The sequence below is a fragment of the Ovis canadensis genome, chromosome 3 (genome assembly GCF_042477335.2).
Source record: "Ovis canadensis isolate MfBH-ARS-UI-01 breed Bighorn chromosome 3, ARS-UI_OviCan_v2, whole genome shotgun sequence".
Classification (NCBI taxonomy): domain Eukaryota; kingdom Metazoa; phylum Chordata; class Mammalia; order Artiodactyla; family Bovidae; genus Ovis; species Ovis canadensis.
This window is the reverse complement of record NC_091247.1, coordinates 196,421,266-196,446,577: the sequence shown is the minus strand read 5'-3', so window position 1 is coordinate 196,446,577 and position 25,312 is coordinate 196,421,266. Positions and strand designations below refer to the sequence as shown.

At 38.5% G+C, this 25,312-nt stretch overlaps 1 protein-coding gene across 7 annotated transcripts in view; it reads right to left on the bottom strand.

Moving 5' to 3' along the window:
• BCAT1 (branched chain amino acid transaminase 1) overlaps positions 1-25,312 on the bottom strand; it is a 114,402-nt gene that overhangs the window by 47,598 nt on the left and 41,492 nt on the right. For all 7 annotated transcript variants that reach the window (XM_069581206.1, XM_069581207.1, XM_069581212.1 and 4 more), the window contains 3 exons: positions 15,974-16,174; positions 7,373-7,483; positions 4,936-5,055 (listed from right to left, as the gene is read on the bottom strand). In XM_069581206.1, the coding sequence (XP_069437307.1) occupies positions 4,936-5,055; positions 7,373-7,483; positions 15,974-16,174 (432 nt within the window). The remainder of the gene's footprint in view (positions 1-4,935; positions 5,056-7,372; positions 7,484-15,973; positions 16,175-25,312) is intronic.

Genomic DNA, 25,312 nt, shown 5'->3' with positions numbered 1-25,312 from the left:
GCACCCCACTCCAGTACTCTTGCCTGGAAAAGCCCAAGGACAGAGGAGCCTGGTGGGCTGCAGTCCATGGGGTTGTTAAGAGTCGGACACGACTGAGCGACTTCACTTTCACTTTTCACTTTCATGCATTGGAGAAGGCAATGGCACCCCACTCCAGCACTCTTGCCTGGAGAATCCCAGGGACCGGGGAGCCTGGTGGGCTGCCGTCTATGGGGTTGCACAGAGTTGGACACGACTGAAGTGATTTAGCAGCAGCAGCAGCAAGGTAATAAGAGATACTTAAAACATATATAAACCAAAAGAATGTTCATTCAATACATGAGAATGATTTCCAGAGACTGAAAGAAGGGATAGAAAAGGGAATAAAAAAAACAAAAAGATGGTCACATTCTGCCCCAAAATGGTAAGTGGTATGAACTGAGGGGTATCATTATTAACTAAGTGCACCAACACTTCAAAGTAAAAATAAAGAGAATAACAAATAGCTATCATCTCCTGTGATAATGCTGAAAGAACAAGAACAGCCTCAAGAGGATATGGGGGAGTGGCCTGATAATAGCAAGCTGATCATCACAGACCAAAATCAATGCAAACAAGCTGTGTCTCTAAAAACAGATAATCGAGATTTGAAGATACTAAAAAGGGGGCTGTTAATACAAAACATGTTAACAGTTATGCAAGTAAGATTTTAAGGTGGTGTATAACAGCAGAATGAGATACATATATAATCTCAAAAAGGACTGCAAAAGAATACATTAAAAGTATGGACAAAACCCAAGTGAATGATTACAAATTACTGGTCTGATAACCAGTTTTCAAATCTGTTCAGATTCTTTCATTTAGAGGCTAATTGTGAAGGGAAAAGATGATAAGATGTATAAGCATAAATAAACAAGGGCTATGAATAAAGGGAATTCTTTTCATGGAAACTGTTATGACTATAGGTAAAATTATATATGGAATATAAAGACTTTACAAGGTGATAAAAGGAAAAGAATGACAGGTCCATGAATTTTTTTAATTTAAATATGATTTTAGGTTTTATCTAATTTTGAATTAACAATCAGCAGCAGTTTGAAACACTCCAGCTTTTAATTTTTAAGTTCTTAACTACCTGTAAATATTTTAGAAGATATTGATTTAGATGATACTGAAATTCTCTTTTTTAAAATTTATTTTTGGTTCTGCTGGGTCTTCACTGCCATGTGGACTTTTACTCTCTAGTTGTGGTGGCTTCTCCTGTTGTGGAACACGGGCTCTAGAGTGCACGGGCTTCAGCAGTTGCAGCGCTAGGGCTCAGCAGTTGTGGTTCCCGGGCTCCAGAGCACGGGCTCAACAGTTGTGCTGCACAGGCTTTGGGATCTTCCCGGATCAGGGGTTGAATACAGGTTTCCTGCATTAGCAGGAAGATTTTTTTACCACTGAGCCACCAAAATTCTCTTTTAATATCAGAATATGTTTGGGATCATGAATGATTTTAGTCTCTATATTTTACAAAAAGCTTATATAATACTGTTCAGTATTTTTTTTTAATAATGTAAACTTTAGAAAAAAATTTTTTTCAACAATCTCTACTCACTGGCTATTTAATTAGTTAATTAATTAGTTATTAATACATGTCCCAATAAATACTCTTCTGTTTATTACCATCCTAAATCTCAAAGGATTTTAGTAATGAATCCAATTATTATCAAAGAAGGCCAGAAGACGTGAAGAATTACACAAAAACACTGGTATATAGGTATTAGGACTTTCCTGTAGCTCAGATGGCAAAGAATCGGCCTGCAATACAGGAGACCCAGGTTCGATCCCTGGGTCAGAAAGATCCTCAGGAGAAGGGAATGGCTATCCACACCAGTATTCTTGCCTGGACAATCCCAGGGACAGAGGACCCTGGCAGGCTACAGTCAATGGGGTCGCAAAGAGTCAGACTTGGGTAAAATAATTTTTAAAATGAAGAAACTGTTGATTATAAGACACGTAAAGAAGCACAGTACCTTTGAAAATGTAATGAAATTCTTAAGTTGGTGTCAGAGTTACTCTCAGATTATATGGCAGCTACTAAGCCTTACTGAGTGTGAGAAGCAGTAATTAATAACAGTCTGTCACAGCTCAGGAAAGTGAAAACAACACTTCTGCCCTTAGGATGAAGTGAAATTTTCAAAGATAAAAATATTTCCACCTTGGTACTAGTTTGCAGTTCCTGGAGGAAATAAAGTGTTAAAGACTGCGAGACATATTTTTAATTCTTTCACAAGACTTGGGATGGCGATTCTATTGCAAGTTTTTTAAAAATCTCTGGAGACTTTATTTAAAAGCAGAGTGTTTCATTTTGGATCCATGGATTTAGATTATTTAGGTTGAGCTGGGGCCCAGTAGAAATATGTCTTTTGAAGAATACAGAATATTCTCTATACACAAGTGAGTGCCATACCAGAGACTAGAGACCTAGTACAAAGTTGGTGGTTACATCACTTTAAACATTACCCGACTCAAAGTAACTCTTAGATAAAAGACCCACTTAATCAGTTAAGATAACCATGAAAAGAAGATGAAATGACAGATGTTAGCCAGATGCTGCACATAAGACCAAAATACCAGATAACAGATATAGAGGTAGTCCTGCAATTCTGTGAAGGCAGAGACAAGACAGAGCCATCAGAGAAGCAAGTAACATAAAAAGGCAAGAAAAAGTTAGTCGTCCCAGATAGAAGAATCCCACTGACCTGGGACCCACGGGCACCAACCAATCCTCCCGCCTTCATCTCATGTATCAAATGTAGATACCATGGAAAGGCAATGTGTGATAATTACCAGACTGAACTATACAACATTTGTGTGGTCTGCAAATGTTTAAATCTATCTGCTTTACTGAATGCTATTTGTAACATGCTCATTCTGAATGCCTGGTGAGTGTTTTTTTCCTGCCTGTACCATGAATTAGAAGATTCCAGTTGATATAAACATAGTAACCAAACATAAACAATGCTGACATCAAATGCTATCAGTTTTTTCTTTCAATTCTTAGCTTACTACTTGGAAAGCAGATATTTAAAAATTCTTGATTCTGAGGTTCAAAGTATGATCAAATATATAAGCTGATAGAGTGTCACGAGAGGGGACTATTTGGCAGGATTTTTGTCACTGAGGTTCTTAAATTTGGTTGAGCAACAGAATATTCAACTGGAATATCTTGGGATTGGTATAAATATGTGTATTTTAAACAATATCTGGGTAATTCATATGAAAATATTTGAAGACCATCAATAAAGTAAATTATTGGAAGTATCAGCCAGACTATAGAATCAGACTTAAAAGCTTGTCTAACTCTACATTACAGAATTTCAGGAGCCTAAAGACTTGACTAAATCACAGAACTAGGTATATTAGAAAACTATAGACCAATAACTTTCATAAGCACTGACACAAAAGTCCTTAACAAAATATTTGCCAAATGCATACAGCAAAATATAATGTAAATTATTCACCATAATCAAGTAGGATTTAGCCCAAGAATACAAGTTTGTTTTAACATCTAAAGATGAGTTAATATAATACATTATAATGGAATTAAGGACAAAACCACATTATCATGTCAAGACATTTAAAAAAAGCATTCAACAGAACCCAGCCTCCATTTATGACAAAAACTCTCAACAAACTAAGACTGGAAGAATCAGATCTTAGAATGGGAAAGCACCCCAGATCACTAGAAGGTAGTGCTTTGAAAATTTTAAAAACTGCTTCTTCCTACTGGAGTGGGTTGCCATTTCCTTCTCCAGGGGAACTTCCCAACCCAGGGATTGAACCGAGGTCTCCTGCATTGCAGGTAGACACTTTACCATCTGAGCCACCAGGGAAGCCCTTTTAAAACTCAATAATATTAAAATATCAGAAACTTAAGGAGAAGGTGACTCTAAATTATTCCAATTCTTTAACAGTTATTAGGAAGACTGCAATTTATGAAATTCATTATCCAGATGATTAATAGTTTTTCAAAAGGCATCAAAAGGATGCCAAAGGACCACTTAGGTACCTATCCTCTGGCCTTATGTATTTCTCTATTGCTTACATTCATATGACCCAGTGGAAATATGGTAACCATACAATTACCCCAGAGAGAGCAAAATGCCTCTACTATAGCAATGCCCTGTCCCATTTTCCATACGCCACACCTTCCTCATCCACCATCTACAATCAGTCTCCCCCCTCACATCACCCATTCTCCATAGGGCCTAACCCTGCTCAGCAGAGGAAGGAGACGGGGACAAGGTCTTTATATTTTATATCACACACCCACACAGATGGCCGTGGTCACTTCAAGTATGTCCTTCTTTTGAAAGGTCAGCAACCAGTAGACTGAACAACTGGGAGATCCCTTAGCCACGTGGTTTAAACCTGTCTCTCTAGCTATCAAGTATTTCCTTGATACCCACTGTGAACTTTATTTTCAACATTCTCTATGGGAGAAGAATGTCCTTCACTCCCACTCCTTACCAAGTAATCCCAAGACTTCAAGAAAATGAAGATTAAAAAACAGGAGATCACTCTCCTCCAAATTTCAAAACCATGACCACTCTTACCTTGGAGGAGAACTACCCAGATAGGTCAACTGAGGAGACTGCGGTTAGTCTTAGGGAAAGGCAAACAGCCTCGGTCCTTGCTTTACTCATTTATGTTGGTGGTGGTGGCTGTGGCTGTGTTTGTACCACGTGTCAGCACTGAGTAGTGTCAGAAACCATATGGCTCACAAAGCTTAAAATACTGACTATCTGGCCCTTTAAAGTAAATGTTTACAGTCTTAATGATCAAGGGAAAGGAGCATCAGTGATGCTACTGGGGGGTTATTTCAAACTTCGTACTAGAAGTTTCACACAAGCATAAACAATGATAATCGCCCACCAAAGTACCCCGAAATAGGAAGTCGCTCTGCACCTCAGTTCCAATGAACGTAGGACGGATATATAGACTCGCAGATGTTGAGTAGGGGACCCATTCCTCATCCAATTTCACAAGCTGCTGAATACACTCTAAAAGCTCTTTCTTGTCAAACGCCTGAAGGAATGAAAAACACAATGAATAATGCAACGTTTTTCCACTGTAGCAGTAAGAACTGATCCTCCTGAGAGCTTTGACTGTTAAAAACAAGTACTAAGAAGGAAATCCGTGGAGGTCCAGTGGTTAGGACTTGGTGCTTTCACTGCAGTGACCCAGGTTCAATCCCTGGTCAGGGAACTAAGGTTGTACAAAGCCAAGTAGTATGGACCAAAAAAAAAAAGTACCAAATATAAGTAAGCCAATAGATAAATAAAATTTTATAACTAATAATATAAAACCAAGCAATTTTTTCTGTGACTTTTCCTCCTCAAATTGTGATGGACTGATAGATTAGTCACATAAGGAAGATAAGTAAGTGGTTCCCTACCTCTTACCAAACCCAAATACCAACTGTAGCTGATGACATACTTAAATGTGAGAAAACATTAATATTTCTATAAAACAAAAATACAAAGCATCACTGTCACCTTAAAGCAGAATTCTTAAATAAAAGACATAAAGCATAAGTCATTAAGGGAAAAAAAGGACAAAATTCGACTATTTAAAACTTAAGATCTGCTATTCTTCAAAAGATAAAAAAATTGACACACTGGGTGAAGTTTTTTGGTAATATAACCAGCAAAGGATAGTAACTGGAAAACGTTAAGATAACCTGAAAATCAGTAAGAGACCAATGATACAATAAGAAAATGGGTAAAAGCGAAGAGTAATTTATTTCAGGAAGGTGAAAAAGGGTTTTATGTACTAAATAGGTGACAGCTTATAAAATAAGTAGTTTCTACTTATTTGGCAGGGCAAAGAAACATACTTTCAGAGAGATGTGATGGGTTATTCAAGGTAGACATGAGTCAGAAACACATATGAATAGAGTTCATGACATCAGGATTTGGCTACGAAGTACTAACTTGTAACAGCAATCGCAGCATAGCAGCGTTCCAGAAATCAGGACTGCCAATCATCTGGGACATACCAGCTCCCTGTGTCAAGTACAGGGTTTCTGTTACTCCTGTCTAGAGGTAAGATTTAGTGGAAAGAACTTGACTAGGGATTTAAAAACTTACATCAACGTTCTTACCCTGTCCCTTTATTCTGTGTGAGTTTAGGCAAGTCATCTAACCTCTCCGGGCTTGAGCTTTTTAATCTGTGCAAAGGTGCTGCTAAAATTTGCAAGGCATACCTTCTTGGCAGTGGCTCACCGCTACGATTGAAAATGCAAAGAATGTAAAACCACATAACGCAGTTTGTGGCAGCGTTGATGTCCAATAAATGTTACTTCCCTTTTCTTCTGTCCCCATTTTAAAAGGATTTCCCAGTGATTTGTCTGTAACGGGTAAAGAGTAGAACTAGGACTGAATTGAAAGAAATTACCTGAATGTTCCTTCTGCTACTATACTATGGCCTCTGAAGAAAGTGGGTAAAGCATGGGTTGCAAAAGGAAGAAGGAAGGGCTTCCCTGGTGGTCCAGTGGTTAAGAATCCACCTTCTAATGTAGGAGACGTGGGTTCAATCCCTAGTAGGGGTACTAAGATCCCACATGCTGTGGGGCAACTAAGCCTGCCTGCCACAACGAAGAATCCTCACAGCCAAAATAAAACAAAAAGGAAGAAGAAGGAAGAGCCTGGCTAAAAAAAGAGTCATCACTTGAGTTTCTTCAACTGAAGACCTTCAGGTGAAGGTCAGGGACAAATGAATTATCTCAATGGAGAAAAGACTTCTTTCAGTTTAGAAAGGCAGCCTGTTCACGTCTCGAGGAATGAAAGTAATCTAAGTTACCTCCTACCTAGGCATGAACCTTAGGGTCTCCCAACCCACCTTAGAATGAATTCTGCTCCATAACAAACAATGGTATAGTCAGGAACCAGTGGCTATGAGAAAACATTTTTATATCCTTTAAAAAAAAAAGTTAATAAAACTTGGGGTAAAATGTCAAAACAACTAATTAAATCACTGCATACTTTTTAGTAGCATCTTAAGCAATTAGGGAAAACTCCCTAATTATCTGTGTGGTACACCGTATTTCATACTACAACTTCATACAGTCTTTAAATTTTATTATTTCAGTTTGAGGCATAATTTTTCCTTGTCCTATTATCTTCCACATACACATTAAATCCTCACAGACACTCACAAAGAAATAGATTGTGGAATTGCCAGACGGTTACTTCTTGCATTTTTACCTCACTGATTAAAAAGCAGACCAGAAATAACTTCAGTACTCATATGATTTATAGTAAATACTGATCTAAATACTCAGCAATGTTTCATTTGGTGGAATTCAGTGACCCATTACAAGAGAAATTCCTAATTTACGTACCGGCAAAGTGGCCCTCATAGCGGATCGGTACATCCTATCCATGTTGAGGTTTGGCCGAAACAGACGAATTTTATTATCTACTCCCCGAAATGCCTTCAATCCTTCAAATAACTGAAGATAAAAGAAAAATAAATGTTAGAAGGTAAATAAATGAAAACAATCCCCATGTTCTGAAAACTGACTTTTCTATGGCTCTTCATCACCTTCACCATGTAAAGCTATTGACACAGACCCTAAATCTAGAAAAGCCAGACAGACTGGTTTTAGTCCCTGGGATAGAAAGAAGTCCCTTTATCACCAAGATCTGGAGGGAATTCAGAGTTATGCTTTGTACTGCAGGAGCTGGATGGTTAAATAACACACACGTTTACACAATGTGGACTGACTGCCTACAAAACAGAAATGGAATCAAAGACCCCATAGTACCCTGCCCCCAACCCATCCCAAAACACCCTGTATCTTTTCATTTTATCTGGCTCCTATGAACTCTGGAGAGTGGATATCTATGTGACTGGAGGTGGTTCAGCCTCCCAAATCACAGAAACCAAGCAGCTCAAGACTCTTGCTAGGGCAATGCCACCTTCTTAGGGTGGGGCCACAAACAAAATGCTGAGGAGGGATATGAAAAGACTTTGAAGTTAGTGCATATTGATAAATATATAGGAAAGAGGAAAAATCGAACATTTTAATGGGAATTTTTTTGTGTGATAAACTATTTGAGAAAAGAATCTAAAAAGGATGAATGTATGTATATGCATAGCTGAATCATGTTCTTGTAGACCAAAAGCTGACACCACATTGTAAATGAACTATACTTCAATAAAAATTTTTTTAAAAAAGGGAAATTTCTACCACAGGTTCTCTAAGTGATTGATACAACAAACAGGTTAAAACAAATAAAAACATGGATGATTTGAACAACAGGAACAACAAACTAACTTAGTGGACACAGAGCCCTGCACATACTACCTGCAGAAGGCATGTTCTTTTCACATGTGTAAGATAAGCTAGATATCAAAAGCAAAAATATAACCATAACATATACACATTTTGGAAAAAAAGAAATCCATTACTTAATATTAAAGAGTGAGTTAAAGAAGAAAAAGAATGGAAATTAGAAAATATGCTAAGCTGAATGAGAATGAAAAATAGGGCCTTCAGATGCTTACAGGCTCAAAGCTTACCAGAGAAAAGAAATACAAATTCTGGAGCACAACCAAAAAGCACAAGAGGAGATGTTTTGCTAAAGTGCAAATATGTGGTTAATTTATTAACTGTAATAAGACTAGAGCTTTGGTTAAAAGAATGGTTGTCAGATTAATTCAGTTGATAACTCTGAAACAAAAAAGCATAAAAAGCAATGTCATATAAACACTTTTAAAAATGAAGCCAGTGAAGTTACATTGCTAAATATATAACAAAACAAACTTTCAGACAAGAAGCACTGCTGGAAATAAAGAAGGTATGTAACTTTATAAGGTTCAATTTATTTCAGTATAAAAATTGTACACATTTGATATAGGTTCAAATTTACATAAAGATTATATGATAATGTCATTGAATAACGAAGATGCAAAACATACAAAGGATAACAGTCTAACTAAGCTGGATTTATCCCAAGAATACTCAATGGTTTAACATTAGAAAATACATGAAATTCACTATATTAATAGTTTATGTAAAAAAAACTATATATCATGCCACTGATATAATAAATGCACCTGATAAAACCAAACATTCATTTATGATTTTTTAAAAAAGTTTCCTCAATAACTAAGGAAAAATAGAATCTTCTTTAAGTGATAAAGGCTTTCTTCAATAAATTTGCAACAAATATTATATTTAAAATGGCAATTTTTTAAAAAGTATAGTTGATTAACAATGCATTAGTTTCAGCATCAGGTATGCAACAAAGTGATTCAGTTTATATATACACACACACACATATATATATATATCCTTTTTCAGACTCTTTTCCATTATAGGTTATTATAAGATATTGAATAGTTTCCTGTGCTATAGTAGGTCCTTGTTGTTTATCTATTAAAGTGATCAAATTTAAAGCTTTTCTTTCAGATTGAGGCCATCACACATTGCCTGCTGTAACTACGAATACTTTAAATCAATATTGCACTACCAATAAAGTAAAGCAAGGTTCATGAAATAACGCCAGGGGATCTTTCCGACCCAGGGATCAAACCCGCATCTCTTATGTCTCCTGCATTGGCAGGAGGGTTATTTACCACTAGCATCGCTTGAGAAACCCTGAAATAGAAGTATAAAGTGAGGAGAAGAAAAAAACTGTCATAGATCTTGAGACACAGAAAAGATTAAGCGTAGAAAATCCAGAAAAACTGACATAATCTTTTGAAATTATCTGTTTAGGCAAGGTAACCAGATAAGAAACTATATTCCCATATAACAGCAGCAGTTAGAAAAAAAAAAAAAACACTATTTAAGGTAGAATTAAAACCAATTCCTAGGTGGGAAAAATCTAACATGAGTGAAAGACATAAGGAAAATATAAAACTTACCAAGTCATTTAAGACCTAACTAAAGCAGAAAGCAATCTCATATGCATAGATTGAAAGATTCTATATTATAAAGATTGCACTAATGAATAGTGCAGGGAACTCCACTCAGTGTTACGTGGCAACCTGAATGAGAGGAGAGTTTGAGGGAGAATGGATACACGTATATACATGGCTGAGTCCTCAGTTGCCCACTTGAAACTATCTCAATATTGGTAATCGACTATACTCTAATCAAAATCAAAAGATTAAAAAAATAAAATGCTTTAGGATTAAAAAAATAAAATACAAAGATGTCGATTCTCCCGCAACTGACTCATAAAATGTAATGCAATCCAAATGAAAATCATGTCGGGGCATTTATTTTCCTTGCAACAAACTGAATCACAAAAGTTTGACTGACATGATAAACTGAATCTAAGCTATAAGAAAAAGCAAAAGAACAAGAAATATCCAAGGCACTCTTGAAGAGTGAAACAGAAGGACCTGTCCTAGGAGACATCAAGACTCCTTATTTAAAAAATAAAAAAGACTCCTTATAGTGATTTGGAGATAAAGACAGTGTGGCTTTTGCCCAGACGGACAAGCAAAACAATGAAACAAAAGAGAGATCCAGATAGACAAGACAATGGAAGGCAAATAGAGATCTAGAAGCAGAACCTCATGGATGTGCTAAGATGTGCTATGATGTATCAGAAGGAAAAAAGCCTTCTTTAATGGTGCTGGGACAATTGGGTATCTGTAGGAAAACAAAACAGACAAACAGAAAGAAAAACTGGACCCCTACTTCATACAAAAATCAACTTCTGAAATTAAAGACCTAACTGTGACGGACAAAATCAATAATACAGGAAGATGTCTTCATAATCTAGGAATAGAAAAAGACTCCTTAAACAAGACACAAAACCAAACCTAAATCAAAGATTGATAAATTCAACTTTTAAAAATTGAAATGTGGAATTCCCTGGTGGCCTAGTGGTTAGAATTCTGAGGTTTCACTGCCTTGGCCTGGGTTCAATCCCTGATCGGGAAACTAATAATCCACAAATTGCGTGGCATAGCCCCCCACCTCCCCAAAAAGTGAAATTTATTTCTTGTCATCAAAAACTTCTGGGGAGAATAAAAAGTCAAAGTGTGGAAGAAGATATTTAAAACATATATAAAAGACCTATATTCAAAATATATAAAGTACTTCTAACAAATCAAAAAGAAACGCAATAGAGTGAGCAAAGCTGAAAACAAGCACGCACCTCAAAGAAAATGAAATCTAATTGACAAACATTTGAAAATGTGTTCAACCTCTTCAGAAGTGGCAATTAATATCACAATAACTTGTCATCTTATTAATAAGCTAAAAATTCAAAGTCAGGCTATAAGAACTGGCAAAGTTGATGAATTGTGATTGAACGTATTTGCCAATTCATGGCTAGTGAGCATAAAAACTGGTAAAATCACCATGGAAAAGTTTCCCCTTTCTCATAAAATTGAAGATATGTTCAATACCAGCAGCACATTCCTAGATATACCCTCAAGTAGTATTTCTCAAGGTTTTTTGGTGTCAGGTGCCTTCACACTCTTAAAAATTATAAAGGTCTCAAAGAGCTTTTATTTTTAAAAGTATTCTATTGATATTTACAATAGCCATAGTGAGAAATTGCATTTATTAACAATAATAGACTATGATGTTAAAATATTTTCATTCACATTACCTATATTTTCCAAGAGGATTAATATTAAATGTGGCTCTGTTTTACATTATTGCAAATCTTTAACGTTTGGCTTAACAAAAAACAGCTGGATTCTCCTATCTGCTTCTGCATGCAGTCTCTTGCAATAAGAAATTTTGGCTGAAGTACACAAAGAAAATCCAGTCTCATATAGATACATGGTTGACGAAGAAAGTACTTGTGATAACTTTTTCAGATAATTGTGGCTATTAATCTCTGATACGCCTCTAAAACTTGACAACTGCTGGTCCCTTACAGCTTAGCTGCACTGCAAAATCTGAAACACCATCAGTGAAGTTTTTATACTCTGTTAATTTCTTAAAATCCAATGGCCTCAGTCAGGGTTCAACTGAGAAGAAACAGAGCCAGGAGAAATATATATAACATTTACAGATTTATTAGAAGAAATTGCCCAAAGCATCTGTGGAGGCTGGCTAAGCAAAGTCCAAAATCTGTAGGATAAGTACCGAGAAACAGAAGGCCACAAGCAGGCTGGACCAGGAGATGTGAGCTGCAGCCCATCCCCAACTGACTCAGGAAGGGAGACAGAGCAAGAGAATGAGTGCATGTGAGCAGCCAGACCTACACAGATGTCCTGAGGTCAGGCTCTCCCACAGTAATCTCCCTCTGGATAACTTCAAATCAACCAATCAGGGACTTTAACCACATCTGCAAAATTCCTTCAAAGGGCACCTAGATTAGCGTTTGATTGAATGACTAGAAGAAGGCGTGTGCACACCACAAAATGACCACTGCCTCCCAAAGTCCTCCTAGGTTCACAAGAGAATGTCCTTGCAGTCCAAAACCAAAGGGAAACGAAAAATGGAATTCTAGGGACCTCAGTTTACAATAGCCAAAATGACGCATCAAAAATCCTATCTTGTACTTGGAATATTTTTTTTTTCATTTTAAAATGTACTTCAGGGATTTGGGGGTTTTGTTTGTTTTTTAATTTTATGGCTGCAGCAAGCAGGATTCAGTTCACTGACCAGGGATCAAACCTGTGCCCACTGCAGTGGAAGCATAGAGCCTTAACCACTGGGCTACCAGGGAAATCCTGCACTTTGAATGAATCTTTACTCATACATAAATTTGTAATATCATGGAACACTCACTTGGAAAAATACTGGTTGCCTGAGTTACACAGATCTTTCAAAGGGTAACTCCTTCTAAAACTACCAATATCATCAAAACATTGGTAACCACTAATATAATAAAAAATTAAGACCTCTTTAATAGGAGGAAAGGGTAGGGGATACAAATTTTCCAAAAATTCCAATTTTCACTTGGGAGCTAGAATTTTACCACTGCCAATAAATATAGTCCATTGTTTTACTTGAAGTGACAGGCCTATTTCATTCATTTTCAAAAAAACACACACAAGTTTGAACAACTTTGTTCTTTCGAGGAACAATGGCGCCAGGTAGAAAAAGTAGCCGGTTGAGTTCACCACACAAAAACAATCACGCAGTTGCTTTTCCTTGAGTCAACCATGGCACTTCAGTCCAACAGAGTGCTTCATGTGAAATGATGTTTTCTCACACAGAATAAAATGTTTATGTAAGGGTCAAGATTTAATGAACTCAATCATTATTACGCTTCACTGAGAACATTAAGTAGAGCTGACATTCTTTTTATACCGTCATGCACAGCAATAAACAATCCAATGACTAACAGAGGTTGGGTGGCAAAGCGTTATCTGGTACGAATGTCAACACAGTGAGAAAGAAAAATAATACCTTGGTATTACTGTGAAGAGTTTTGCCTTAAGCAATCTCTTCAAAGGGCAGCCTGTGGGGGTCTCTACGGACCACACTTCGAGAACTGCTGACTTAAAGAAACATGCAAACAACTACACCAGCATACTATGTACAAGAATTCACAGAAGGAAACTGAACAAGTGCCAAGTCAACAACAGACTGAATATATTCACATAACACTACTGCTATAAGGAACATACGATGTGGTACCCACCACCCTGAGACTCGGATAACACAGGTCTCTGCCCTGAGTTTCACACTTTCGAGGGCGTCTCACCTCTATCTTCCCCCGGTTGTGACCTCCTTGGAGCAAGTAGTTGACTGGACCCTTTTCTAGACAGACTCCAAATACTCAGTTCCAGGGATTCCCTAAATTCCCTGCCCAAATGGCCCTGATCCTATTTTCAGGGTCTGAGCAGGCCTCCTGATCTCTTAAGAACAGGCAGGGTCACTAGGGTGCTTGCATCTAAGTCCAACGGATGGCCAAGGGTCATCTGTTTGCAGGTGGGGTGGGCATCTACGTGCGTGTGCAAAAGGCCCCTTGTCATACAGGATGAGTCAGGATAGAAAGAAAGAGAGAGGGTAGACTATGGGATGTCTCTGTTTTTACTTTTGTCCCAGACCCCACAGACATTAGGACTGGTCCTGGATGGATAGATCTCACATAATATTGAGCTCAAACAATAGATACGTGTGCAGGTGCACACACATGCAATATATATGTTTATATAATTCCACTTACACAAAGTTCAAAAAGAGGCAAACCTGTAGTGTTAGAGGTACACATAATCCAAAGTGAAAAGCAAAGAAAAATCATCATAAAAGTAGTGCCAGAAAATACAGGGTTTATGACATAGAAGGGGTACAATGAAGGTTTCTGGGATACTCAAGCTGTCCATTTCTTTGCCTGGATGGTAGCTATTTGGGCATTCCTTTATATAAGTATTCATTAAATAGTGTGTTGTCCACTTTTTCAAATTATCCTTTATCTCACTAAATATTTATCTTAACTTGAAAATGAAGTACATGTTGTAAAATTTCATTTTCTTTCATCTAGGTTCCCTACTCACACTTCCATTTCTCTCCTTCACTATGTGAAAGTGTCACTATTTATGGTCGGGAAGATCTACTGGAGAAGAGATGGGCTACCCACTCCAGTATTCTTGGGCTTCCGTTGTGGCTCAACTGGTAAAGAATTTGCCTGCAATGTGGAAGACCTGGGTTTGATCCCTGGGTTGGGAAGATCCCTTGGAGAAGGGGAAGGGTACTCATTCCAGTATTCTGGCCTGGAGAATTCACTGAACAGTCTCTGGGGTTGCAAAGAGTCAGACATGACTGAGCAACTTACACTTTCACTTTTCACTTTTTTATCAAAAAATACGTTTGAAATCAACAAAACCTCATGTAGTTTTAGCTCTAAAAACAAAACAAAATGAAACAAAAAATGGGGCTGATTAGTGGAAGAGAAAGATGTCCAAGGAGACTATATGCATGTTAATTTGTGGGTCAAAATAATACGACTCTAGACAGGATCTGAACCCAGGATGTTTAACTCCAGAATCTGAATGATTAACTACATTTTTCTCACTTAAAACAATTAGAAGAGCTGACCCATATAAGGTACCCAGTAGAGGGCATATTGCAGGATTTCAATAAACAAATGTAGTTATTTTATCAATATCAATATGAATATTCACTATTTCCATCTTTCAGCCCCTTAAATAATAGGCCACTGCTTGATTCTTGAATCCCAATATTCTAGGAAAGGTATCCAATACATTAAAAATGAGTGACAGCAGTCTGCAACACTTCTCTGTACATGGGATTTCCCAGACAAGAATACTGGAGTGGGTTGCCATTTCCTTCTCCAGGGGATCTTCCCTACCCAGGGACTGAACTTGGGTCTCCTGTATTGCAGGCAGATTCTTTACCACTGAGCCACCAGGGAAGCCACACAGGGATCAGGGAATATATTGTATATTTGGCTAAGTGGGTATCCTAAGTAGGACCACAGAAAGCATCTTCTATTTAATACTTAATGCTTATAATTATTCCATTCATGCTTGAAGGCTGACATTTAATTAAATGTCCCTTAACATGCATAACAAGTTATTGCTGTCATAAAACCATGCAGTTAGCATTAAAATATAAATATAATACTATACCTAATGATCCATTGTCAATCATTAGGAGATCTAAGAGCAGTGACTTAGTGAGATATTAACAGTACAGGCTTTTTAATTGCTAATTTTCTGTCCTTCCCATTTGTTCCAAATAATTTTCTGATAATACTATAAGCCAATGTTACAAGTTTCATGTGCAAAACATTATATTTCTATTCTCTACACCCTAGAGTGTGCTTACCATCTACATGATTTTTCAATTGACATTTTAAAAATTCAAGATAATCTGAAAAATTAGTTAAGACTCACCTTCAATCCAACTGTTTATACAGACACTTATGATTGCCTCTAGTTAATATGGTAAAGACCACACTGCCCTAGAGCTCTTTGAGCAGAGGAAGCTACTTAGTAACCACAGTGAAGACCAATATGTCACCATCATTAATTTCCAAGTACTTACTTCCACAGCATAGTGCAAAGCCGATGAACCCGGATGCAGTGAGAGGTTTTGAAGAGGTTTGATGCGTGGTTTCTCCCATCCAAGCTCCAAGGACCACTCCACTGTTAACATGTGATCTGTAAAAACTGTTCCAAAAACCAGAGTACTGGGGTCTGGTTTTTCCTTTAAAATGGTGGCTCGTGTGATTATTAGATCTTCAGCCTGGGGAAGAAAGTTAGCACCATTAAAGAAAAGTAACTGAACATCCATCAGCTAGAGGAGGCCGACAGTAAAAAGACAGAATTTAAGTCACTGGCCATTAAAAAGTGAAATCATTTAATTTTTAAATGTTGGCAACTAACTCAGAAACTTAACAACACTAGGTGAGCCAAGCGAAACCATGCCTCCATTCAGAATCTCTTGTTTCATATCTCTGCAACGTAGGGAATTCCCTGGCAGTCCAGAGGTTAGGTTGGGAGCTAAGATCCCAGAAGCTGCAAGATGCAACCAAAAAAAAAAAACAAAACAAAACAATTCTTTGCAATGTATACTACCAAACAAATATCAGAACTAAAATTTTTCAGTGACGTTTAGAAACTGGGATGAAATAGTAGATGGAGTCAAATCATGCTAAAGGAAGAACATATTTCTTCACTTCCATCATTAGACCCGTGTAGAACATTCGGGAAAGAAGAAGGGCGGGTCTTAGAATCAAAACAGCAGCACTCACAATGACTTATTAAACTAAAAAGAATGTCACCAAGAACTGAATCTCTTGGGATGGTTATACTCCGGCTCCCTCCAAGAATTCTTGGCAGCAGCTTCCAAAACCCTCTGGGTACATGGTAGGAGACAGGCAGCAGTGAAGCAAATGTTTTCCTCGTTGAAAGCAGAAGTAGAGATTGAACACTAAGATATAAATCCTCTATTCTGTGTTGAGGAAACAGTGAACAAAGGACCCCTTATTCAAAGAAAGATAAATAAGAGTAATAGGAAACAACTTCACACAGCCCCGTTGCACCAGCTCTCCACAGCCGGCTTGCCAATCACAAATGACCACCACATACACATCCGGATCACAAACAATAGCATCACTAACTTTACAATAACTGTAGAACAGCTGACACAAACCACAGGGGAAGGCGCATTCAGACTTACTTAAACACAAAACGAACCAAGGACAAGTTCAGGCTGTGATCAGGCTGTTAGGAAGGTCAGACTTCATTTCTTTCAATACACGAAGTAGTCATTTCCCCACCCCCACAAAACAAATACAGAACTTCAGAACCTCACTTTGTATCATCACCTCTTATCATTATTTTCTGAATGACCTAGTTATATCTGGTTAATTCACTGCTTTACAGCCACCTTTGTGGTTTGATATATTATGAATCAGTTAATTTTAGAGTAATATTTAGGTCCAAAATGCTATTTATTTTAAAACAACCAGAAAGCTTCCATTACAATGAAGCACAAAGCATAAAGGACAACGTGTGTGTGTGCTAAATCGCTTCAGTGAGTCCAGCTCTTTGCGACCCTATGGACTGTAGCCCGCCAGGCAGTTTCATTCACTTCCATAGCTTCAGTTATCACCTGCGGTGGTGGTGGTTTGGTCGCTAAGTTGTGTCTGACTCTTGCGACTCCATGGACTGTAGCCTGCCGGGCTCCTCTGTCCATGGGACTCTCCAGGCAAGAATACTGGAGTGGGCTGCCCTCCTCCAGGGGATCTTCCTGACCCAGGGATCGAACCTGTGTCTCCTGTATAGCAGGCAGATTCTTTACCACTCCAACATATATGTACACCATGGCTAATTCATGTTGATGTATGGCAGAAATCAACCCAATATGTAAACCAATCATCCTTCAGTTAAAAAGAAATAAAACAAAAGCAGTTTGCCAGTCCATTGAGACTGTTTAGATAAGAACTCTAGCTAGGGTACTTGCAGTTAAATGTCCAGCCCCAGCACAGTGCCTGCCACATACAACAGTAAAGGTTTTCTTAGATACTGAAAATAACATTTGGTTGATTTCAGCTGCACTCCACAATGGATGACAGACTCATTCCCAGAAGATGGCCAGGATTTAAAGAGAGTGAAATCCTAACATACACTTTGTATTACATGAATGGTTTCACAGTATTCTTGTACAATGAAGCACTTGTGCTTTTGCTTTGGTTATTTTTTTTTTTTTTAGTGGCTAGGGGGATCCTGGGCTAAGAAAAATCTGGAACTATAGCAATACAAGAAGACAAACTCAATGCAAATTTTCACTTATTAACACCATTAACAAAAGTTTCTTAGTAACAAGGGAAAGTCGTAAGATACACAACAAAAACAGAAAGATGAAAGTAGATGAAAATGGGGTGGAGATACTGTGAGTAGAAGGGGTGAGTTCTTAATCCATGAATTCAGGACACATCTTAAATACCTCAAAGGCAACAGACATCGGCTTTCTTTTTTTTCAAAGACAAAACCAATGATTTGCATGGTTCTTCAAAAGTAAAATTACTAAGTTCTAAATTGTGTGGTTTTAATAAAGCAATTTAAGTTTTTAAAAAGGAAAATGAAGTTTGACTTCCCATCTGCTATTTCTAATATTAGGTAGTCAATTCTATCACTAGTTAATCAACGAGAACACAGTCACACAAGGTCTTTCTACCTTTGGGGATTTCTAGGTTTCCCAGTAACCCTACCTTGCCATGAAACTAACAGGCAATGGAATATATACAACTTTATTCCAACAACCTACAATGCAGGAGACCAAGGCTGATTCCTGGTCGGAATGATCCCCTGGAGAAGGGAATGGCTACCCACTCCAGTAGTCTTGCCTGGAGAATTCCATGAATAGAGGAATTTGGCAGGCTATAGTCCATCGGGTCGCAAAGAGTTGGACAACATTGGGCAACACTACCATTAGTATTTCAACAACAATCTACAGAGAAACTTTTAAAAACAAGACTATGGCTTTGACTCATACCAAACTGTAGGGTGATTTCTTTTCCTTCCCTTACTCGTTTCTTCCTTATCTGTTTTATTATTCTTAGTATTTTGCCTTTTTATTCACTCAGTGAACACGGTACCAGTACCGCGGCTCAGGCACTGCACTGCACTAAGCAAGCACAGGAGATACCAAGATGCAAGGGCTCAGTCTTCCTTCTCTGCCAAGCTCGCTGCCAGTCGAGGACAAGTGGTAGCCACTGTGAGCAAGTGTTACTCATTCAGAACTGGTTAGAACCAACTAGGACCAAGATGGCAGAAGATTTGACTTCCGCTAGACCTTGGGCCTCACTGTACACTCATTGTAATACATCAGCTAAATGACACACCCACCAGCACCATGATAGCTGACAACTGCCATGCCAACAGCGGGAAAAGCCACATATAGGAACTGAAAAGCAGAGCTGTATCAGTTCCGGGTCCAAACCACACTCCTGTTCTCAGGTAACGCATGGATATTATAATTCCCACACTTTCCAGTTTCCTCCCTTATACTTCAATCCTCTTACACATTTGGTGTCTTTGCCTGACTGGGGTTGAAAAGTTGATTTGCGAGGGTTCCCACTTCACCAATGAATAAAGCTTGTGCTGTTCCAGTCTCAGCTTCAGTTTTGTTATTGGCTGCATAAATATGACCAGAAAAAGAACCTCCCTGGCACACACAGGGGTCTTAGCTCAGAGTAGAACCCTAGCATAGGTCCATTCAACCAATTCAGTACCAAATTACCTAATAATTTTTGAGCTACTATGTATCTGTATTATGCCAGGCACAAAGAAACCAAGGGAATAAAACAAGACCTCTTCTCTTAGTGAGGGGGAAAAACAGTATAAAGAATAAGTGGTTTGGGCCAGGGGGATGTGCCAGCCTTGACAGGAGGGGGTTTGGGGGAGAATGGATACATGTGTATGTATGGCTGAGTCCTGCTATTCACCTGAAACTATCACAGTATTGTTAATTGGCTATACTCAAACACAAAATGTTTTTGGTATTAAAAAAAATCAAATTAAATTAAATTTTTAAAAAAGATTTTTAACATAAATAAAAAGAAGGTAGGCATATTATGATTATAGATAGCAAATACCTGGACAATTCAGAGCTGGCCTAATTATCTTGCAGAGTTTTCCTACTGGTTTTTTAAAATTCCTTCACAAATAGCACTTTTTTCCTTATTATAAGTGCAGTATCTGTTACTTATCAAATATTTGAAAAAGACTAAAGAATTATAAAGAAAAAAAAATCAACCACAATTGCAAAAGCCAACAAAAAAGAATAAAGAGATAAACAGATGTCAAGAAGCGATCAGTGCTATGAAAAAATGAAAGTTTAAAGGGATAGAGTGGGAAAGAGAATGCTTATTTTAGATGGAAGGGTTAGGGAAGGCCTCCCAGATGAGGTGACATTTGAGCAGAGACTTGAATGAAGACAGTAGGTCATGTAGAGATTTAGGGGCAAAGTATTTCAGGTAGAGGAAACAAGCGCAAAGGCCCTGAGGTGGGAACACACTGGGTAGGTACAGCAAACAGCAAAGTCAGTGTGACAGGGATGCAGGGAAAGTGAACTGACAAGAAAATCTTAGCGGCTCTGTGACTGCTGGAGTAGGGAAAGGGAGCGGCCTAGAGAACCAATTACCCCACTGTGTGTGTGTGTGTGTGTGTGAGTGTGAGTGTGTGTGTGTGTCTGTGTGTTTGTCTGTGTGTGTGTGTCTGTGTGTGTCTGTGCGTGCGTGCGTGTGTGTCACACTAAGTCACACCAGTTGTGTGTGTGTGTGTGTGTGCGCACGTGTGTGTCTCTGCACGTACGCGCGCACACTAAGTCGCACCAGTCATGTCCGACTCTTAGCAACCCTTCGGATTGTAGCCCGCCAGGCTCCTCTGTTCATGGGGTTCTCCAGACAAGGATACTGGAGTGAGTTGCCATGCCCTCCTCCAGGGGATCTTCCTGAAAGATCAAACCCATGTCTCTAGAGTCTCCTGCATTGGCGAGCAGGTTCTTTACCACTAGCAACCTGGGAAGCCCACCCCATTGTATACTGATTGACATTCCAGTTCTCCCCATACTCCGCCTCTATGCAACCAAGATTGCACCCCATCATTCTTATTTCCCCAGGACCTTTACCACAAACATTGCTGGCAGTTGACATAACCCAAGTTTATCTCTCCATTCCTGGTAGTTTGTAGGAGCCATTAAGGCATGGCTACCATGTTTGAATTTCCTTCTGTTTTTATGAAGCATCAAGGAGCAAAGTTGAAAGGAGGAGAGTTTCACTGGTAAAATAAGAGAATCTGGGTGATGTTGAGCTTTTTCTCTGAGCCTCTACACTTTCCCCTTGGCATCAGAGATTCTCAATCCCGAAAAAATGTTGGACTTAATTGTGGAAGTTTTTAAAAACATGAAGCTGGACACCATTCTAAAATCCTGGAGGGATGGAGCAGGACTGTGCTTGTTTGTTTAAGTTATCCAAGTGGATTCTAACTGTAGTCAGGGCTGAGAAACACACCATACCATTTCTCCTGAAAATTTCATCAACTTAAACAGCACTGGTTCCCAGCATCAGCTACTGAGCTGATTTACCTGGGAGGCTTTCTTTTTTTTTTTTTTTTTTTAAGAAAAATATCAATGCCCATGCCCTACCCTAAGATCAGTGAAAAAGAGACTCAAAAGTGGGGCTCCACATCAGTTTCAGTTTAAACTCTTCAGTTTAAAACTCTGAAGGACAGGCTAGTACACGGGAAGGGCTGAGAACCAGCAAAAGAGATTCAGATCTCATGGATCTGTGAATTTTTAGTGAAAGCCACATACTCTCTCACAATCATATGAACTTGTCTCAAAGTGAATATGTCCAAAATGGAACACATAATATTTCCTTCAAAATTGGGTACCTATGTCTGATATTCATATTGCTTTCTACTTCCTGACTTCTCAATCATTAATTTATTCAAAAAATTCTGCTAAAAGAAGGAAAGAAAAATGAAAAGCAAAAATCTCTAACCTTTACCTGGCAATCACATTTACACTTTTCAGAGATGACCTCTGCTGGCAAATTCATTGTGTGTATGCTAAGTCACTTCAGTCGTGTCCGACTCTTTGCAGCCCCATGGACCGTAGCCCACCAGGCTTCTCTGTCCATGGAATTCTCCAGGCAAGAATCCTGGAGTGGGTTGTCATCTCTTCCTCCAGGAGATCTTTCCAACCCAGGGACTGAACCCACATCTCCTGCATTGGCAGGCATATTCTTTACCACTAGCGTCACCTGGGAAGCCCAAGGATCTAATCAAAGTCCAAAGAAAGGGGAGGAAAAGGACAATACCAGACAAATCTGTACCCTTTGATCGCAAAAGCAAAATTTTCTCAGAAATTCCCTTATGCCTTATTGGTTAGAAATGTATCACATTGATATCTTTAGCTGCAGGGGAGGTTGAAATGCAGGTTTGTCATTCAGGGTTGGTCAGAGAACTGCAAACAAAAGCAGAGTTCTGTTAATAAGGAATATGTCTGGGGCTGTCCATGAGGCTTCCCAGGTGGCTCAGTGAAATCCGTTGCCAATGCAGGAGACACAGAGATGCATGAGACACAGGTTCGATCCCTGGCTCAGAAAGATCCCCTGGAGGAGGGCATGGCAATCCACTCCAATATTTTTGCCTGGAGAATCCCATGGACAGAGAAGCCTGGCAGGCTACAGTCCATGGGGTCGCAAAAGAGTCAGAAACAACTTAGCAACTGAGCACGTCTAGGGCTGTACTGGGTGTACACATTAGCCCAGTGCCTCAGTACTTAGGGATTCTTGTTTATATGCCTTTGTCTAACATGGGAACAGATAGAAGGACTAAAACTCGGCTACAGATGCCTTCCCACTCTCATCTTTTTTTTTCCATTATTTCTTCCACATGTAAAATTGAACATAAGGCACCTCCAGCTTATCTCAACTCCCTCCCTTCTTCCTCCAGCAGTAAGAGTGGAAACTAGAACCCTTAACCAACCCAGTCGTCTGGGGTGTCCTCAGCTTTCCAACCACCAATCACTTGCCTTACCCATTTCTCATGCAACCGTTTGATATAGACAGCTCACTCTCCCAAGTGCTTAGTTTCCTCTATAAAGTCCCTTGGATTGACTTAAACAATTGGGAAAGAGTCATTTCTCTTGATCATATTGGCCTCTCATTTAGCACAGTATCATATCAAATATGTTTGACTAATTCTGTTCTAAACCTCACTAAACCTGGATTGATCTTCATGGTTTTGGATCTCTCAGCATAATACACTGCTATAGTAAAAACAAAACTGAAAACAAAAACCTGTACTTACCATAAATCACAAAAGACGGTTCTGTTGTCATGATTTCAAACCCTTAGAGAGTCAATTTGAATAATAATCTGGGCCTAGAATATACTTTTCTGAATCCTCTCTTCAAAATACTTCTAAGACCACCCACAATGGGTGGGACTCACTGTTAATGGCAAAGCCTTTTTTATGTTTTTAAGTTCAACTAGTGCTACTGTAATAATTTGCTTATACTAGTTAAGTTGCTTGAAATCAAAAATAAGTGATTATATTGCTAGGTATTAGTTTCCTTTCAGTAAACTACTACATCTTCTTGTAAGACATGTAATTTGTTAATGAAGTGAATTGCAACCCTCTAACATTCTGATTTATACATGAGGATTGCTCCTACATGCAGCTTTGTAAAATAGCACACTAATAGGTACCTTCAGAATTTCATCAAGAACTCCAATTTTCCTTTATTGACAAAAATTCCGGCAATTCTGGAAACTAAAAATAACAGCTGTTAACCTGAAAGGAAAAAGAAATTACCTAAGAAAACTAAATCTAATCAATGAGGTGATACAGTTGAATGAAATTCAAAAGTAAGCAAGTGATATGCAGGTGTGTGACTTGTTTGAGTAGATGTGAGGTACAGTTCAAAGAGGAAAAGAGCACTCATGTAAAAGAAACAAATTTTATGCACAATTTTTATCAGGGTTCTTTAGAAGTCATCTTTTTCCTATAGTTCCTTTCTAAAGATGGATAACATAACAATATTTGTAACATGTTATTTTCTCCTTCATGATTACTCTGTCTCTTCGTAATGCTCCAAAGTTCTCCAATGATTTCAAAGTCAGGATGTCTCATAACATACGCTTGTGGAAAAATTTGGAAGGCCACAATGACTGGACTGTGAAACAACATGAAATATGACCCAAAAAGGGCATATTAAAAAACAACCATTTCTTGACACAAAATGTGTGGCTGGGGAACCATTTGCTCTGAGATGGGGAAGCATGCACCAGGCTAGTGCAACTAGGTTAAGAGCCCCTGAGGACTATTATTAGCTCTGAATTCAAGCAATATCCAATTGCCATCAGTACTTCTCTGAGTTGGCACTTAAACTTTCAAAGGCTATCTCTGGATTACAGCTGTCAGGACTTCCCAGGCAAGAATACTGGAATGTGTAGCCACCTCCTCCTCCAGGATCTTCCCGACCCAGGTATCAAACCTGTGTCTTTTGTGTCTCTTGCACTGGCAGGCAGATTCTTTACCACTGTGCCACCTGGGAAGCCCTTCGAAATTGCATAACTTTAAAACAAGTGCATCTGTCTTGCTCTACTTGGAAAGCCATCGATGCTACATTTGTTATCATTTAGAGACACTTAAAAAAAAAATCTAATAAGGAAGTTGTACGGATGACAGAGTAAGGGCTGTGGAGAAAATTTGGGCTATGGAAACAGAGGGAAGGAGGTCACAGTTGACCTCCTTGAAACGAAGATAACCCTGGAGTCCACAGAAAGATTCCCTAGGATTTTTCAGTAATAAGGCACCTCATTACCGGACTCTCGGAAAATGGTTTCCTAACTTTAAAATTACTGTATCAACATGTATATGTATGAATGAATCCTTTTGCAGTCCACTTGAAACTATCACAGCATTGTTAATCGGTTATACTCCAATATAAAATAAAAAGTTAAAAAAAAAATGACTGTATCAAAATGGGAGAAGGGATACAATATGAAAACTACCCAAGAGAGATCAAAAGGCAATTTAAAGTTATAAATGAGGTGATCAAGGAGATAGAAAAAGTCCAAAGCCAACATGGTCCTACAAAATCTACTATTTTTTTTGCCCCACAAATTATTGGTTTCATTTTTCATTTGCCTCATCACATTGCACTGTGAATTCAACCACAATTACCACTGACGTTTTGATATGCAAATACATAAGCACAGAATATCAATGGGCTTCCCTGATAGCTCAGTTGGTAAAGAATCCATCTGCAATGCAGGAGACCGTGGTTGGATTCCTGGGTTGGGAAGATCCCCTGGAGAAGAGAAAGGCTACCCACTCCGGTATTCTGGCCTGGAGAATATCAATA